The sequence below is a fragment of the Pelobates fuscus genome, chromosome 5 (genome assembly GCF_036172605.1).
Source record: "Pelobates fuscus isolate aPelFus1 chromosome 5, aPelFus1.pri, whole genome shotgun sequence".
NCBI lineage: Eukaryota > Metazoa > Chordata > Amphibia > Anura > Pelobatidae > Pelobates > Pelobates fuscus.
In genome coordinates, this window is record NC_086321.1 from 349,486,238 (window position 1) to 349,506,528 (window position 20,291).

Below are 20,291 nucleotides of genomic sequence, written 5' to 3' on the forward strand. Positions count from 1 at the left end.
TAACAGTAAGAGAATTGCAAAACTGTCTGGTCACTGAGGGGTTAACATTCCTGCTGCCACTCAAGGTTCCAGGTTCTAGAATTCTAGAACCTGGAGCCTTGAGTGACAGCAGGTAACACTCAGCTCCTCTAGAACTCTCCAATGGCAGCAGTTATAACTGCTTGGTCACATGGTCAAAAAAGATGATGAGTGATTGGACGCGGGCGTTTACTAGCGAGCCAATCACAACACAGTATGGGACAAAAGGGCGGTAACAAAATACTACTCCCGCACCCCCTTTTGCCCTGCTGCCCAATCACGTTCCAGTGCAGTTCTCTTCATTCCGTCGTCACGGTCGCAAGCCCCGCCCCCCAGTCACTATGCTATTCCCCGCCTTCGCTTAGCCGCTCTGTCACGCCCCGCTGGTTGCCATAGTAACAGCGGCTCCCCTCCCCCTCTCATGCGGCGCTGCTGTCCGCTAATATTTGTAAACAGCCCCGGGGACCCCCCGCCCCAAAAATCCTCCCCCTCCCCCCACCCACCGGAGCCACCCCCATCCAAGATGGCGGCGGGTGGGAGCGGCGGCCTGTCGTTCCCCGGGGTGGTGGGTAACAGCGCCCCCAGCAACCGCAGCGGATCCACGGCCTCCTCGTACAACTACAGCGGCGGGGCCTCGGCCTCCTCCCCCGGGAACCAGGCGGCGGTCTCCCCCCCGGCGGCCCCTCCCCCGCCCTCGGCCGCTGCCGCCGCAGCCGCAGGCCTCCTCCACCGGGAGCCCGTGTACAACTGGCAGGCCACCAAAACCACCGTGCGGGAGCGCTTCACCTTCCTCTTCAACAACGAGGTGCTCAGCGACGTGCACTTCCTGGTGGGCAAAGGGCTGGGCAGCCAGCGGATACCGGCACACAGGTAATAGCCCCCGGCCAGCTGCCCTCTGTATAGATAGATATATAGATAGATATAAATACACACACACCTCTATATATTTATATATATATATATATATATATATATTACCCTCTATACACACACACCTATAGGTAACAGCCCCCGGCCAGCTGCCCTCTGTATAGATATATAGATATAAATACACACACACCTATATATATAATACCCTCTATACACACACACCTATAGGTAACAGCCCCCAGCCAGCTGCCCTCTGTATAGATATATAGATAGATATAAATACACACACCCACATATATATATGCCCTCTATTTATAATGCCCCCTATACACACACACCCACATATATATATATATATATTTTTTTTTATATATATATAGCCCTCTATTTATAATGTCCCCTATACACACACCCATATATATATATATATATATATATATATATATATATATATATATATATATATATATATATGAGAGATAATGCCCTCTACTTATTGGGCTCTTCTTAAACATATATATATGTCACTCCATAATCTAATTGTATACATATATTGCTCTCTCCATAAATATATATATACACGTGTGTGTGTGTGTTCATACATATATAATCTATAAAAGCTTTTACTATGAAGTCATAATTCCTAAACACTTGGTGTCTAAACCCTTTGATAAATTTTAGGGGCTAGAATGATTTTGTTGAAACACCCACTTTGTTGTGATGAGACTCCTTGCATGCACTTTTGCTGGTTGGTAACCTCTCTACAACCCTGGGTATCAACTGGACATTGACACAATCAGTAACTATTAAAGTTAGACTGTCATCAATGAGTTCTTAGCACACAGTCCATTAACCAGTATGGGTTGGCTATGGGTTGTTCTTTTTATTTGTTAACCCCTTCACCCCAGATGTGAGGCATTCTATAACATTTTCTGTAAAATGCACACACAGTACCAAAGAAGAATTGCCTGCGTACACATGCGTCTGTTCTGTATCTCTGTGCAGAAGCCACAGCACGCATAAATCTAAACAGAGAAGTGATGCAGCTGTAATTCATATCCGCATACACCTAAGTAACATTCACTGGGTTGGAGGAACAAGGAACTGTCTGAAATAGTTACTCTTTAAAAGAATGCTTAAATGTGAATCATTAACTTGAGATTGCCCTTTTTTTTTTTTTCTTTCCTTTATCATTTTAACAAACTATAGGAGGAGGTTGCATTTTTTTTCATACATGAATTTAGCTGTAAGCATTCTAGGAGGTGCTAGTTTTGTATCTTGCGTAGTCAAGATGTTGATAGATAAGGAGCAGTAGTGGGATAGTGTTCAGCAAAACTACGATTTATGGATACAAAAGCAGGGTGAAAAGTAGGGTAAGTAGAACATAGCTGGAATTAACATTTTTATATTATGTACATATTCCTATGTTTAACAAATATATAATTGTGAGGTTTGAAAAGTAAGCTACTCTGTAGAAATCCATACCTCTTCATGTTGCACATGGGCATCTCCATTTTAGCTCCCTGTCAATCATTGTTTTAAGCTCCGTCATTTGTACTTCACAGTTGGCATACAGAAAAGAGGAGAAATGAAAGAATGTTTCTATTGCCTCTTTATATGCAGTGCCACGGCTTTCCCTTGTTTGAACTGGATTTTGACGCCATTTGCTAAATCTTTAATATTAATTTTAAAGAAAACAGGATCTCATGAAAGGAAAGGGTAACACAAGTTCTAGGTGATTTTCAGTGGTGTAAATTTAATAAAAGTGACATTTTTACTTTTAAGAAACTCCCTAATATGGAGGTTTTAGGAGTAGATGGGAAATATGCGAATTATCTAATTAATTAAAAAAAAAAAATAAATAATAATAATAATAATAATTGATGGGGAAAGTTTCTAGCTTTTCTATGGCTTTTTCTTGCCTCATGTTTGTATTTCAGATTTAAATCCGGTACTTTTCAGAGTTTTACCAAAGTATAACATTGATGTGTTTCAATGTAGGATACAAGTCTAGTGTACAAATTCATATAGCCCTTATATATATTATGTGATTACAGAGTAAAGTGCGAAATAAATTATGCAGGGAGGGATGTTAAATTTCTATAGTTTGAAGCCAGTGACATGTGTTGGGCAGGCAGGCTTTTGTTTTTTGTCTTATTTTTTCCCCCTTCATTTACCCCCTACATGTGGGCAAATGGCAATGAAGGAGGGGGAGCTGCAAAGGCTCCTGGGATGAGACACCAAGGTAGTGCATAGCGTGAGGCAGCAGGTATATTGGCACAAAGTTTTCAGGTGGAAACAACCTGGCGGATGATGTCCCTTGATGTGACTAATGTGGATCTCGCAGCTCCTGTCCTATATTTTTCCAGGTATATTTATTATACTGATAGATGGTAGTGCCAGGGAAGAAATGGTAGTCACATTCTCTTGTGCCAGTGAATTACCTCTGTTGATACACTCCTGTGACTGGGAAAATAGAGTTACTTGTAACCTCATGTCAGGAAATGTCATATGCTTGAACCACATATCAGTGATTCCATCTGACACAGGGGAATACCCAATCACTTAACTGTGTACTTTACAGTATATTGTTTAAATATTTATGTTGAAACTCTAGTGCCATAGAGGCTTTTTTTTTTGCCAGTCTAGGATTACATAATTTGGGCGGTTTACTTTTTCCTTTAACCTTGCTAATCACTAATGCTTTAGATCCCAGCCACTGGTGTTCCTAGCATGTGCTCTCACTCTTTGAGTGCCGAAACTCTACACACACACGCAGCATGGCCATTGCACACATTCAGCATGCATACACTACAAGGGGGCAGAGGGCAAGACACAGGTTATTCACTGAACACTGAATTTTTTAAAAGTAATTCTGAATGTCTACAGTGAGGCACATTTGTGACTATAACGGAGTTAGAGAATTTTTCACGATCAGCTATTCTTGCCTCTGTTTTTCATTTTGATTTAATTTGGGAAAATTCAAAGTTTTAATGAATGTTTTTATTCTCATTGCCCAAGGCCCTAGGGGGCCCAAATTTTTTAAACTAAAATAATTTTGTGCAGGGTAAGTAGATTGGGCTACCGCTTTAGATTTCTTTTTACATTATTATTTTTTTTTTAATCCCCCCCTTCCTCCCACCTCCCACAACTGTTATGGAAACCAAATGAATGCAGGAAATTTGTTCATACCTCCAAATCTCCTGATTATGTAGATAGAAACATAGAATGTGACGGCAGATAAGAACCATTCGGCCCATCTAGTCTGCCCAGTTTTCTAAATACTTTCATTAGTCCCTGGCATTATCTTATAGTTAGGATAGCCTTATGCCTATCCCACGCATGCTTAAACTCCTTTACTGTGTTAACCTCTACCACTTCAGCTGGAAGGCTATTCCATGCATCCACTACCCTCTCAGTAAAGTAATACTTCCTGATATTATTTTTAAACCTTTGTCCTTCTAATTTTAGACTATGTCCTCTGGTTGTGGTAGTTTTTCTTCTTTTAAATATAGTCTCCTCCTTTACTGTGTTGATTCCCTTTATGTATTTAAATGTTTCTATCATATCCCCCCTGTCTCGTCTTTCCTCCAAGCTATACATGTTAAGATCCTTTAACCTTTCCTGGTAAGTTTTATCCTGTAATCCATGAACAAGTTTAGTAGCCCTTCTTTGAACCCTCTCTAAGGTATCAATATCCTTCTGAAGATATGGTCTCCAGTACTGTGTACAGTACTCCAAGTGAGGTCTCACCAGTGTTCTGTACAATGGCATGAGCACTTCCCTCTTTCTACTGCTAATACCTCTCCCTATACAACCAAGCATTCTGCTAGCATTTCCTGCTGCTCTATTACATTGTCTGCCTACCTTTAAGTCCTCAGAAATAATCACCCCTAAATCCCTTTCCTCAGATGTTGAGGTTAGGACTCTATCAAATATTCTGTACTCTGCCCTTGGGTTTTTACGTCCAAGATGCATTATCTTGCACTTATCCACATTAAATGTCAGTTGCCACAAGTCTGACCATTTTTCTAGTTTACCTAAATCATTTGCCATTTGGCTTATCCCTCCTGGAACATCAACCCTGTTACATATCTTAGTATCATCCGCTAAAAGACACACCTTACCATCAAGACCTTCTGCAATATCACTAATAAAAATATTAAAGAGAATGGGTCCAAGTACAGATCCCTGAGGTACCCCACTGGTGACAAGCCCAAGCTTCGAATATACTCCATTGACTACAACCCTCTGTTGCCTGCCACTGCCTTACCCATTCAACAATATTGGAATCCAAACTCAAAGATTGCAGTTTAGATGGCATATATGCTCAATTTAGTATTTTAGAAATGAATCTGAGCAGTGACAACTGAACTACAACTCCCATAATACAACCTGGCCACAAACAACTGCGTTGCAGTGATTTATCAGATGAGATCAACATTGTTACAGAAAATCACTTAAAAAGGTAGTGGGGAGGAGTCATTAGCACGGTCAATGTCGTAGGAGTTCCCCAAATGGCTGGGAGACCTAATGCTGGTGCCAGTAGATGATTTTATGTCTCCATAGCAACAAGGTCACCATTAACACTTGTGTGCATTAGTCGAACTTGAATTTAGTATGCCATAAAGCAAACTGATGTGTAAAATGAACAAAACGCAGAGGCTACATCATAAAGAATAGTGCTAATTACCATTGTGCAAGTCTACACAATAATTACTAAATGTGCATAGATATTATTGCACTCAAAATAAAAGTACATATATAATGGAAAAAAGTATTGGTAGCCTTTACTACGGTATCAGAAAAATATAAAAATGTTAGCCTAAAACAAAAGGGAACGTTTTAAAGATGTAAAATTTATAGCAGTGTGGCTTTTAACATATGAAATAAACATATCATCTCTTTTGTCTTTATTTAGGAGTAAAAAAAAAAAACTTTCTTTCTATTCTTCCTCACTGCCTCTTTAGTCACGCCTCCTCATTCCATAAAAAGACTTCCTCATCAAATGTATGGACACAGCTTTTATAGTACTGAATAATCTGAAATAGGGATCGACCGATATTGATTTTTTCAGAGCCGATACTGATAATCTGTTAACTTTTAGGCCGATAGCCAATAACTTACCGATTTTTTTTATATATATATATATATATATATATTTTTTTTTTTTTTTTTTTCATTAAGTGGTAAATGCAAAAAATATAAATGCCAGTCAGAGTTTTTTTGTTTTCAAGAATATTTATTGTTCCCCTCCCTATCCTGTCCCTTAGTGTTCCTTTCCCCTCACCTGCCTTCACTGTCCCTTAGTGGTCCTCTTTAGTGTGACACCCCCTTCCTGCCCCCCCCCCCCCCTTTGTGGTACTCTTCCCTCCATGGTGTGCCTCATTATCTTTCTTGTAGCGTGACCAAGCACAGCGGACCGCGGTACAGGAGCTTCAGTTTCCTGTACCCGGTCAGACTGACAGGAAGTGCTCTCTCGTTGAGCACTTCCTGTCCGGCCGGGTACAGGAAACTGAAGCTCCTGTACCACAGTCCGCTCTGCTCAAATGAGTGACTGGTAGGGGATAGCGCTGTGCGCTTCCTGCCTGCCCGTCACTCGATTCTTGTGCCCCCAGAGCCGGTGCGGCCTAAGACGGCTACCTGCGCAGCCTTATGGACGTGCCAGCCCTGAGTGCGTTGGGCCACCGCCGCCTCTCACATTATTGGCAATATCGGTATCAATAGTAGGCGATACTGATATTTGCCAAAATCGATTATCGGTCTATCCCTAATCTGAACTACAAAGCATCCTGCATTAGGATAGGACAGCAGGAAGATATGGAAGCAATATAGTAATGATACCACTACCTGTTTATAGGTTTTCTGAGTGTCTGCAGCGAGGTTATGAAATAAACAGATCTCTCAGTGCTGTTGGCGCTGAGACAGTGTGCATACATTTGATAAGGAAGTCTTTCTGGCCTGAAAATGTATTGAAGTTGTATTAGTGCCGGAGTGTCTCGATTAGGAAGCTTCATACTATCGAATAAGATCACCATTGCTACGCGGTTCAGTGAATATGATAATTGGCTAAATTACTTTCTAATTTATTGACCAAATCTCTGCAGATGCTGCAAAACCTAATTATTCGCAACAAATACAAGAACAGAATCGAAGTAGAAGTTATAAGATTTATTTTAAAATCTTTATGAAATGCACTGGGATTTCATTCGAATACCAATGCTGACCAGATATAAGACAAATTAGAGAAAAGTTTGTTTTATTGTAAAGCCATAAATTAACAAAAGGATGACAAGCTTCACCATCAAGTTTATTATATTATACAGCTCTTGCCAGCAGTGTCTATGATCTGGATCATTGCTAGATTTCATCTATGGACAGGGTGATTGCAGAATATGCAATATATATATATATATATATACATACTGCAGGGCATCCTTTTCCATGCATTCTTTTGTTTTTATTAAATTACAAAATTATGTGTCCCTGAAAATATGGTAGATCTGGTCACCCTTTCTATGGAGGCTTACACGGTCTTGTGTATCCCCTTGCGCCTCTGCTGCATCCCTAGACTGCTATACCACATGTGGCAGAGACGCCATGCAAAGATCTCCAAAAGTGAGTTGCTTTAATGCAATAAAAACATTTTTTTAAAAAAAAAATTTAAGTCAACATCAAGCTGGTATGTTTCGATCTGTTGATTTTGTTTTCTGTTTTCCTGCTTTACATCCTTTTTTATTTCATTACATTTTCTTGGGGGTTGCTTGGGCTTTTTGTTTGTAGCCTTTAAGAAAATCCTAATTAATGGACACTGTAGATTACACTTGTCTTGTTTTCCATTTGCTAGGTTTGTCTTGGCGGTTGGAAGTGCAGTCTTCGATGCCATGTTCAATGGTGGCATGGCCACAACATCCACAGAAATTGAATTACCAGATGTTGAACCAGCTGCTTTCCTTGCACTTTTAAAGTAAGTTTTGCATCATGAAACCAAACTATAATTCTACTCTAAGACACCACAAAATCAAAATGGTGACACCATAATAATGTTGCTGAAGAACGTAAAGTTCAACACACCGCATACTAATGTACTAAATGTTAACTTTCTAATACTACCAAGAGGGACTGATAGAAGAGTATGCCTTCCTAAATAAGGGCAAAGTGTATGGTGCTTGGAGTCCATCAGTGCTGTTGGCTGGATAGACCAGACCAGTGGTGCTATAGTTGACTCAAATTAATTTTGTCCAAATTGTTAAACTTTAGATGTCTCACTCTCTCCTCTCTGGAGATGGCTACACTGCAGACTGCTCATGAGTGGTCCTACTCTGCACTAATAAACAGTGAGTTCAGCTGTTTGTAAAACGATAGCAGCTATGGTATGTCTGCTATCCTTTTATAATACAGTTCCATTCATCTTCTGTGATATGGGTTTGAATGATAAGATCACTCCCCTTAGACCAGAAAGAGATGCTCCTGGTGGAAACATCTCTGGTGAGGAAGGAGTTTCTGGGGGTGTAGTCTCTAAGCATTCATAGTAAGTGACAATCCCTCTAGGTTCAAAAGGAGGGTTCGTTTGTGGCAATAACCTAAATAGGATTTATAAAGTACCTGAAAATGTCTGCATTGGGTATTGTATGGAGAATGATAAATAAACCCAAGCAAATGAGATTTTAGAATCCTCTATACCTTTCATAGAACTAAATGTGTTGCTTTTTTAATATATATTTAAAAAATAATAATCTAGCTTTGCTTGAAAAGGATAAACTGACAAATAATATATTTAATGTTTTTAACAGAAACACAAATTATGGCATTAGCTTTATGTTCCATGCTTTAATTATAAAACTGGTACAGTAACCCTTTCTTCAAATATAAGCTGCAATATATCCCAAAATAAATACTGCAAAACCCCTTCATCCAACTATTTCCAATACCAAAGGTGTGTCTGTGGTATTTGGTTTACTGTTGCTGAATCTTGAGCCAGAGGTTCACGTGAACTATATACAGAAAGAGATTCCTCTGTGGAGCACGTTACAATGACACAATATCATGGTATAGAAAATGCTATTTATACATTATACATGTATCATTCTATGTAAATCCCTTCATGCCATTAGGGCGATCCATGTTGTCCTAAAAATATTAAAACTGTTAAGACTACATGGTATGTCCTGCATTTTTTGTGTGCGTGCATTGAAGTGATTTTAGTATTTAGATCATGCTCATGCATTCTCACTGCTCATTTCTCTCCATTTAGGAGTTGTGTGTGTGTGTGTGTCTCCCCGGTTCTGTTGTCCACTAGAGCTTGCAGCAGCAGCCGGGTTGGATTAAAGTTTGGTTAACAGAGCAGGGTATAAGAACTACTAAAGTAAATATTGTGCTGTAATAATAAAACCTTTTTCTCATGCAGGCTTTAAAGGGATACTCCAGGCACCCAGACCACTTCTGTCCATTGGAGTGGTCTGGGTGCCAACTCCCACTACCCTTAACCCTGCAAGTGTAATTATTGCAGTTTTCATAAACTGAAATATTTACATTGCAGGGTTAAGTTCTCCTCTAGTGGCTGTCTACTAGACAGCCACTAGAGGAGACTTCCGTGTTCATAGAACACGAAAAGTGTTTTAAAACGACGCTGGATGTCCTCACGCTATGTGAGGAACTCCAGCGTCGCCGAAATCCCCATAGGAAAGCATTATATAATGCTTTCCTATGGGGAGGTCTAATGCCGCACATGCGCATTAGGTCTCTCCCGCCGACGGCCATGCATGCACATTAGGTCTCTGGCAGGGGAGGAGCCTAGGCGGAGATGACCCAGCGCCGAGGGACATTGGCTCTGGACTCCGGTAAGTCACTGAAGGGGTTTTAACCCCTTCAGCAACTTGGGGTGGGAGGTAGAAGGGCACTAGAGGGTCCTGCAGTGCATGGAAAACAAATATTTTCCTGGCACTGGAGAATCCCTTTAAGAGTCACTGTCAGGGGAGATGTGGCTAGGGTTGTATAAATAGAAACCTATATGGCAGATACTTGAGCAGTGACGCTGCAGGCTCATAAAGGTTACCCGGATTAATAAACAAATACTGTTTTTATTAAGCAAAATGTTTGGTGCTTAAGAGTATTCCTTAAGAAATAAGTTCATATCAATGTGCTTATTCATGTTCGTAGCTGAAACTTTGCCTTGAGTCATGATTCCTACAGATCCTAAGTGGTCTTTGAGATTTATGCGAAAATACATGTAAAATACAGTAGTTCTTGCATCTAACAAAAACATTGTTTTCAGGTTTCTGTACTCTGACGAGGTGCAGATCGGTCCTGAGACTGTCATGACTACGCTATATACAGCCAAGAAATACGCAGTTCCTGCCTTGGAGGCACATTGTGTTGAGTTTCTCAAGAAGAACTTGCGTGCTGATAATGCCTTCATGTTGCTTACCCAGGTATATAATATTTGGGGAGGTGGAGTTAATGCCATTTACCAAAGCTTCGTAATTCACCAATTTAACTAATTAACAGAGTTTCTTCTTTTAAAAAGTTGTCAGATTAAACTATGTACAATAATCAGTTTCCTTTTACCATCACCTTGGACAGCAATTTTTCCAAAATGAAAAATTATATTTACTTTGCATTGTACTATAAACATATTTAAGGATTAGTTTGAGTCAATCTCTCTCCTGCTCCCCCTCCCATATTGTTTGCAGGGGGGGTTTATGGTTGGGTACTTAGATATAATTTTTGTAATTTATTTATTCAAAATATGAAACCATAAAAATGACTGTGCTGTATTGATTCCACAATGTCTGTCTTTTTTTTTTTTTTTTTTTTATACGTTTTATCATTACTTTTTTCCTTCCAGGCTCGGCTCTTTGATGAACCTCAGCTTGCCAGCCTTTGCCTCGAAAACATAGACAAGAACACGTCCGATGCCATAAATGCGGAGGGATTCACTGACATTGATTTAGGTAATCTTCTTAAAGCTTTTTACCATTTAACCATGAGCACCAAAGGACTGGTCTGTTACTGGGAGAGTTTGTTAGTTTGGTGATGAAATTTCTTTTTCTATGTCTGTTTTTTTGCTGCTATTGCATGTCCGTGTAAAAGAAGGGAAGGGTTGCAGGTATTTCAGTGCCTTACGCTGGTCATGATTTACCCGTATACTGTCACAAATATTATATATGCACTCACACAATGGAATGTAAACGTATAATGTTAACCTAATAGGCAGAACATTTCTGTGGGGTGTGCACTTGGGGGTCACGTTAAAGAGGTGATGCCACATAAAACAGGAGGGGACCCCACCCTTCTTTAATACACACTAGTTAATGGTTTTGATGTAGCAAGAATTCTAATTGCACTTTATTTTGTGAAAACAATTGCTGATATTCAGTTACACCTCTGTAACTTACTGTGCATATGTCACTCACAGTCAGCATGTATGTGTAAGCAGAAATATTTTAACCTCTCTGTAGTTGTATTTATGTGTAAAACTGTATGTGACAGAACAATAGCATGATCCAGTTTATACAGCTGTATTTAAGTGGAGTGTTCTTTTAACTGGTTACTCTGTTACTACATTTTTAGTGTTTATCACAAATCTTAAGTACTTGAAAACATTTTCCTGAGTTCAGCTATTGGTCTTAAAGGACCACTGTAGTGCCAGGAAAACACTCGTTTTTCTGGCACTATAGTGCCCTGAGGGTGCCCCCACCCTCAGGGTCCCCCTCCCGCCGAGCTCTAGGGGGAGGAAGGGGTTAAATTTACCTTTTTCTCCAGCGCTGGGAGCTCTCCTCCTCCTCTTCTACCTCTTTTTCCGTCACCGGCTGAATGCGTATGCGCAGCAAGAGCCGTGTGCGCATTCAGCCAGTCCATAGGAAAGCCTTATCAATGCTTTCCTATGGACGCTGGCGTCTTCTCACTGTGAAAATCACAGTGAGAAGCGCGGAAGCCCTCTAGCGGCTGTCAATGAGGCAGCCACTAGAGGCTGGATTAACCCTAATATAAACATAGCAGTTTCTCTGAAACTGCTATGTTTACAGAAAAAAAGGTTAATCCTAGCTGGACCTGGCACCCAGACCACTTCATTAAGCTGAAGTGGCCTGGGTGCCTATAGTGGTCCTTTAAACTTTCTATTTCATTGTCAGTTCACAATTCCTGGTTTAGTACAAGGTAAAACATTTTTGAAAATTCATGACGTGTTAAAGGGTCAGTCTAGGCAACATAATCACCATCAAAATAAATACCACCACTTTAGGACTGTAACGTACCGTTTCAGCATAAAAGGGAAAAATCCGTTTAGGCGATAATCCCCTTTTCCATAGACAGGCACAGCTACTGCAGAACACCAAACTCCCGATCTGGATACGAAATAACACTCCGAACTGGAACAGCTGAACAAGAAAAGCATACAATCGGCTTACACTCTTGGCAGTCAGCTTACAATCCAATTCCCCCCAAGAACGAGACGACACTTCATTTTGAGGGTTAAACAGGAACTCTGGACTGGCTCATCCAGCCTGGCTTTTATTTCCAACTCACACATACAGGCCACACCCAGGGGGAGACATAAAAGAACCAATGACATAGATGTTACCTCCCACACATCCCCTCCCCTTAGTGTGACACATAATCCCATTATGCATACAGTGTAAAATATACTTTTACACAACTTTCATAACTTTAAAACCATACATCACATTCACATAAAAATACATATCCACAATCAATCCATTCAGGGGAACAACATATTCAAAAATGGCATGAATCCGACCAGGGGTTTAAAAGTTACTAAAAGTATCTTTTGGGCCCTGGCTTGCAGCATGGCACAATCTGGCTCAAACAGAAGTAAAACATCCCCCACAATGCATCCCGGCTTCCTCCCTTCTGCCCTGGAGATAATTGGAGAAGTAATCCAATTATCTAGGACTAGAGTCAGACTCCATTAACCACATGGTTGCAAAAAGACAGTAAAAGACATAAAATTACATACTGATACATTTAACACATAAAACACACATTTCTACATATCCCCAGTTTAACTGAACACATAAATACCTACATAATATTTAGCAGGGTTAAAGTACCATGTTCTACAGTCTTAAAGGTACAGTATCACAAAAGTCCCAATAAGTTCACGGAGGACCCTTAAAGGCCCAGTAGCAGTAATATAAATCATTACATGCCCACATATAGTTTTTATAGAGCAATATGTCCAGGGGCCGTAGTCGCAGGGCAGGAGGCTAGCAACCAGGCTTCTCCAGTTCACAGTGGCGAAGTTGGTTTCGCCACAAGGACTCTGACTCTTAACTGGATGATGATGATACCATGGGACTTCTGGTACCGTAACATAACAAAAAATTTTTTTTTTTTTTTAGTATTCATGGTGTGTAGACTGACCTGTTAATGGGTGAAAGGCTTCCTATTTTATTAGCTGTTAAACTGATCTGAGTCTTTATGTCAATTTGCTAGTATGGCTAAATTTGGAAATCTGACCTCCTTCCTCCCTGGCTGAGGTCATCAGTGTCTATGATCTCTGCCAATCCAGTGCTTCCCCATTAGGGGACCAGAGCACACTGCACTATGCTAATCAAATGCGCTCTATGAGAGTAAGCAAGTTTAACACACAGCTGCAGAAGTTCCTTCATGACAGCCACTAGAGGTGCGTAAACCCTGCAATGAAAACCTTTCCGTTCCTGCAAACTGCAATGTTTTCAGTTACACTGTTAAGCAGACTGGGACATAGCACCCAGAGCACTTCATTGAGATGGCATGATCGGAGTGCCCATAGAGCTCCTTTAACCCCTTAAGGACCAATCTTCTGGAATGTGTCCTTAAGGGGTTAAAATACATTTTAGTTTTAATTCTTGTTTCATTTACTTATTTATTTTACACTTAATACATATGTAAAATTTAATTAGGGAAGTAATAGCTATTCAACGTGATGGAATTTCAAGTTGTTTACTGTTATTTACCTTTTTGTTAAAGTATATACCTTCTTAAGGATCTCTCCAGTGGCAAAATTAGATGAGGTGTCCAGGTGAGAAGAAAATTTCATGAACAGCTGCTGCACAGTTAGTTATAAAGTAGCCTTGAACACTTTAACATTTTAACACTCTGTTTTCATTTTAAAACCTTTGTTGTCTGTTGTAAGACTGAAGCACCCTGTAAAATGTATTTTTTTTTTTTTTTATATAATGTGACTGGATTTCTCCTGTGTATTGCACTGAGCTCTGCTTTTCCTTGATGGCCTACAGCACCGCTCCCTTGTGCTCTTCTTGCAGACACGTTGGTTGCGGTGCTGGAACGAGACACTCTGGGGATCCGCGAAATCCGACTGTTTAATGCAGTGGTGCGCTGGTCAGAGGCAGAGTGCCAGCGGCAGCAGCAGCCCATCACCTCCGAGAATAAACGCAAGGCCCTCGGCAAGGCGCTCTCTCTCATTCGCTTCCCACTTATGACTATCGAAGAATTTGCTGCAGGTATATGTAAAGTAATGTCTGTGGTGCCACGTGATTTTGAAAAAAATAAATTTGTTTTTATTAGTGTCTGATTCTGTAATTGGATCATAATTCTGAAAGTGGAAGTTATAGTTTAAGTTTAGATAAAGTACATATATTGTAGAGCTCCTTAACATATATCCTTATTTTTATAACGGACAATATAGCTTGCTTAGTAAATAATAAATAGTGTAAATAGAACACATTTTAATGACTTCACTGCAGATTCTTTCTTACCTTGTCATTTGAAATTGTGACACACTTCTTTAACTGTAAACAAAGCTGATCTGTCCTGCCAGAGACAAATTGAGATACATAAAAAGAAGCTATATTCTTGGTAAGTGCCTGCTTTGTTGACAATTTGTAAACAGTAAGGTGTCGTGAAAAAGTTCACTTTAGAACGCTTTGACTTGCTGCATCAAAACCATTATGCTCAATTTGCCCAAAGCACAGAAATACCAAGATTGCTCTACAATATATATATATATATATATGATTTTTTTGATGGAACTTCCCTTTAATTAAAGATGTTGTTTAAAAAGCATCCGTAACAGGGTTGTGGACTGTGGAGGTTAAATGGTTAAAAACGGCATCTGTTTTCACAATGTTCTTATTTTCTAACTACCGTATATACTCGAGTATAAGCCGACCCGAATATAAGCCGAGGCCCCTAATTTTACCCCAAAAAACTGGGAAAACTTATTGACTCGAGTATAAGACTAGGGTGGGAAATGCAGCAGCTACTGGTAAATTTCTAAATAAAATTAGATCCTAAAAAAAATTATATTAATTGAATATTTATTTACAGTGTGTGTATATAATGAGTGCAGTGCGCGTATGAGTGCAGTGCGCGCGTATGAGTGCAGTGCGCGCGTATGAGTGCAGTGCGCGCGTATGAGTGCAGTGCGCGCGTATGAGTGCAGTGCGCGCGTATGAGTGCAGTGCGCGCGTGTATGAGTGCAGTGCGCGCGTGTATGAGTGCAGTGCGCGCGTGTATGAGTGCAGTGCGCGCGTGTATGAGTGCAGTGCGCGCGTGTATGAGTGCAGTGCGCGCGTGTATGAGTGCAGTGCGCGCGTGTATGAGTGCAGTGCGCGCGTGTATATTAATTGAATATTTATTTCCAGTGTGTGTATATAATGAGTGCAGTGTGTGTGATGCAGTGTGTGTTTGTGTTTGTGTTGGTGGGGGTGGGCATTTATTATATTAATATTTATTTTTTTATAGTATTATTATTTTTTTTTATTATTTATTATTTAATTATTATTAAAAAAAAAATTAATTATATTTTTTTTCGTCCCCCCTCCCTGCTTGATACATGGCAGGGAGGGGGGCTCCTTCCCTGGTGGTCCAGTGTCATTGGTAGTTCAGTGGGGGGGAGAGGGGGGCTGGCAGAGCTGTACTTACCTTTCCTGCAGCTCCTGTCAGCTCTCTCCTCCTCCTCCGCGCGGTCTGTGCAGCTCCCTCTGTCAGCTCCCAGTGTAAGTCTCTCCTCCTCCGCGCCGTCCGTTCAGCACCTCGGTCAGCTCCCAGTGTAAGTCTCGCGAGAGCCGCGGCTCTCGCAAGACTTACACTGGGAGCTGACCGAGGTGCTGAACGGACGGCGCGGAGGAGGAGAGAGCTGACAGGAGCTGCAGGAGAGGTAAGTACAGCTCTGCCAGCCCCCCTCTCCCCCTGTCTGTATTATGGCAATGCAAATTGCCATAATACAGACTATGACTCGAGTATAAGCAGAGTTGGGGGTTTTCAGCACAAAAAATGTGCTGCAAAACTCGGCTTATACTCGAGTATATACGGTACATCTATTCTAGTATCTGTGTGAATGTTCATGCAAGATATGTGCAAGGTGCGAGAATGATTTAACAAGTGCTAAAGCAGTAAACCCGTATCATACTGTTCCTTATGTTTTCAGGGCATGTTTATTTTTAACAAGTATTTGTTATCTGCAAAAGTGGATATGTGCAAAAATACATTCATGTTCAGATTATGTAACCAGGGAATTGTAAAAATTCTGAGTCCTTTATTCAGGGCTTGCATTGACTCTCCCTTGGAGGCCACTTTTGTATGTTCTGCAATAAAGCACTCAAATGGTCATATGTGTCTTCTCTGGACAGTGTGTAGAGGAAAGACAATTACGGATACAGAACTGTTCATCCTAGAAGCACAAATACCACAAATGAATAAGCACATTCATAATTCTGTCTACTTAGATTTATTTAGTAGTGTAATTTCCAAATATGTTCTCTTGTGTAAATGAAGTCTTGTTTATAACCTCACTATTTTTACACCGTCTTGAAATGTAATACCTTGTATTCCATGCAGATTTATCCTACATAAGGACATTTTGGTGGATTGACCAGAAAATTTCAGGTCAAAAATGAGTTTGGGTGGGGGGAGGAGGAATCTACTTTTGTACAGCTAGATATTTGCCTGGTACATTTCTGACCATTCCCATTTTTAGTCAATAACCATTTGTTTTCAAATTTCACAGCAGTTTGGAAACAATAATTGAGTGAATAGTTCTCTGTATAAACATGTATCCTCCCCTGCTTCTGTGTCAGGTCCAGCACAGTCCGGAATCCTTACAGACCGCGAAGTGGTCAGTCTGTTTCTGCACTTTACTGTAAATCCGAAGCCCCGCGTGGAGTTCATAGATAGGCCTCGGTGTTGTCTGCGAGGGAAAGAGTGCAACATTAATCGCTTTCAGCAGGTAGAGAGCCGATGGGGGTACAGCGGAACCAGTGACCGAATAAGGTACCATGCAAAGTTCTAATCTTGTAGAAAACATTGCAGTTCTGTCACTAAATGTCTCTCTCATGCAAGACTGAACCTGATAGAGGATCATTTAGGCGATCATCATATTCTAGTCATTTGTATGACAGCAGAAGCGCCTTTTTGAAAACAAATTTCCAAACCGCCTTGCTCCTTAGCGTTGGCCCCTTGTACCTCTCTTCAGAGGTTAGGGAGGTGACATCCCCACTGCTTGCAGATCTGCCTTTACTTTATGGTGTGCACGTAAAATCCTCTTGCTAAAATTGTATCAATCCATTTTTAGCTATTCTGTTAATACCACTCACACATAGGAAGCTTACAGCATTCTGCAGCACTCTTTTGGATTAATGCAGGATTAATAATAGTACTGGCATACGTCACTGTATGTGCACCGATACATGAAAATAAGATTAAATTCCATCAAAATGTGAAATATTACCTTAACTTTCATCCTCCTCCTTACTATAAACATTTATCCTAGTGCAGTTATCTGTCTTCTAAACTTCCATGTATGTATGCAGTGCTCCTTGTCTTACAGCTTGTATTTATTTTCTAACCAGTAGTTGTGATTTAATACAAACTTCTTCTTTTTAAGTATTCTATATTGAGAGACTACATGCATCCTAGTGCAACCATTAATTACTATCGCCATTTATATAGCGCTTTACAATATTACTGGGGGGATTTAACTATAAATCGGACAATTGCAAGAAAACTTACAGGAGCAATAGGTTGAAGAGGGCCCTGCTCAAACGCGCTTACAGTCTATAGGACTATCAGTGCAAATATGTGTATGCAGCTGAGATTTTCCCCTTGTGTTAATGTAAATCTAATAAATTAGCAGGGAAATTATTTTTTTTTTAAACTATATTTTAAAACCGGGTTTTGTGGTTTTTGTGTTTTCCTCTTCCTCTCTTAACTGGTAGGCCCATGCATGAAATCCTGTGACTGAAATTACATCTTCCTCCCTTGTGTGATAGTTTCCATAAGAACATTTATCACCGCAATAGTAGCAAAGGAACAGGCATAGTTCTGTAACAGAGAGATTCTGATCTAGTAGTGTAGAAGTGAAATGCTGTTGAATGGGGGAATGTTTGTTGAAAAGATCGTGCGGTGAGATATGTGCAAGAGTAGAGCTTAAGGAAACTGAGTGAATGTGGTTCAGAAAGCCCTGAGTTTGCAGGTGTTGAAACAAAATTCCTCTAGTTAAATTATTTAGATGACCGAGAACGGGGCTACTCACGTGACAAGCCCATCAACCAATTGCTTTTGCTATGACTCTACTGTGTCCCTGGAGGAATAGCAGCACTTTTTGACACTTCTCCTCAAATGGCCACCTTCTAAACATTGGCATACTTATGTACCTGTCAGAACCATGTTATTTGGTGAGAGTCATGATAATCCTCTTGGTTAGTCACACCATGATTGCAATCCTCTGCGCATTTTGTCCTATTGGACTTTTTTAAACCTATTAAATACTAAGTTTTAATACACTTTATGTTTACGTTTTGTTTCACTAGTTCTAGTTACCTCCAACAGTTTTTTTTCCTGTTTCATGCTTATTGTACATTGTATTTCAAAAGGGCACTTTAAAAGACCATTGTGGCTGTGGATATGTCACCAATTGTTGGAAATAAAAACCATTGCCAATGCTGCCAAGATCTGATTTGACAACCAATCTAGTTGTAGATTTGGCAGTCGTGACTCTTTGCCCAGTTACTTTGTTAAAAGCAGTACTTTGTTACAGTTCTGTTTATGGATTTGTATACCCACCCAAGATAAAGGAGTGTATTGGCTGTGCTGTATGCTGATAACTATAGTATGTAGTTTACTGATAAACTTAAAGAGTGTCTGCTAGCTTATTGTGAAATTTTTATCTCAAATTAAATTAGGTTGACACCCAGTTTAGAAGAAGAACCAAGTTGCTGATATGTCTGTGTTAAAACATTCCAGGTTTTCAGTTAACCGCAGAATATTTGTTGTGGGTTTTGCACTGTATGGCTCGATACATGGCCCTACAGATTATCAAGTTAACATACAGGTATGCATTATTTTAATTTATATATTAATTTTTTTTTCTGTATCGCTGTATTGGATCATATGTTAAAATTAAAGAAACACTCCAAGCCCCATAACCACTATAGCATCCCCCCAATGTTACTGTTGGCCCTCCCCCAGCTCCGCTCACCCTTTTCTCAAGTCAGAAGCTCTGTGTTGAGCAATATGGTTTATTGTTTTTGTATTTTTATGCGTTTGGTTAAACCGTATAATTGAATGGAGTGGGGAAAAATAGAAATGAGATCACCTAAATGGAAACTTGCAGCTCTCCAATAGGTTAATGGCAGAGCTGGTCATAAATGCAAAAATAGGTACTTAAAGTGGCACTATAACATCTTTATGAAATACCCATACTGTGACTGTGTTGTAATTTCACTGAAATTCCAACCTAAGCAAAAGATATACTGAGATAAAGTAAGAATACTGTGTCTCGCCATATTTCCTACGCCTGACACTTCTAGATACTGGGCGGAGCTACCGCCGTGTAAATGTGTCAATCTCCCAAACGCCAGTGGCGATGTCAGTAAGGGATCTTTGCGAATTATGCAAAGTCCCCAGACAGTGACACTTTAAATGGTTTTATTAAAAATTGAGCATTAATAGATTACATTCCAATTAAACCATTCTAGTGCATGTCTCATTCATTATGAGAAACCTGCAGGCAGCACTCCCTTAGAAACTTATAGAAAATCAAGATTTATCTTAAATGTAAGTGATTTTAAATCTTGGTGTGTGTGTGTTATCTCGGTGAAGGGAGCATATACAGCTGGAGTGTCCCATTTTAAATGGATTAAGTTTGAAAAAAATATATAAAATTTGAATTAATATCTAATTTTTTATTATTCCATCTAATTCTTGTCCAATCCTTTATTTTTCAGATAATCCACACGGACAGTAACACCGTGCTTGGTCAGAACGACACTGGTTTCAGCTGTGATGGGTCCTCCAGCACCTTCCGGGTCATGTTTAAAGAACCAGTAGAAATCTTACCCAATGTAAACTACACAGCCTGCGCCACATTAAAGGTGCTTTTAACTAAATATGGTTATTGACCAGAAACACTACCGTGGATAGAACAGAGACATGAACAT

The 20,291-nt window shown here is 40.1% G+C and overlaps 1 protein-coding gene across 1 annotated transcript in view; it reads left to right on the forward strand.

Annotated features, from left to right (window-relative positions):
- The first annotated feature begins 412 nt into the window (after positions 1 to 412).
- Positions 413 to 20,291, forward strand: part of BTBD2 (BTB domain containing 2) — a 26,286-nt gene continuing 6,407 nt past the window's right edge. Inside the window, exons 1-8 of the mRNA XM_063455887.1 lie at positions 413 to 888; positions 7,736 to 7,855; positions 10,163 to 10,319; positions 10,736 to 10,841; positions 14,157 to 14,354; positions 16,932 to 17,124; positions 19,096 to 19,183; positions 20,079 to 20,225. Of these exons, the coding sequence (XP_063311957.1) occupies positions 440 to 888; positions 7,736 to 7,855; positions 10,163 to 10,319; positions 10,736 to 10,841; positions 14,157 to 14,354; positions 16,932 to 17,124; positions 19,096 to 19,183; positions 20,079 to 20,225 (1,458 nt within the window). The 5' untranslated portion in view covers positions 413 to 439. The remainder of the gene's footprint in view (positions 889 to 7,735; positions 7,856 to 10,162; positions 10,320 to 10,735; positions 10,842 to 14,156; positions 14,355 to 16,931; positions 17,125 to 19,095; positions 19,184 to 20,078; positions 20,226 to 20,291) is intronic.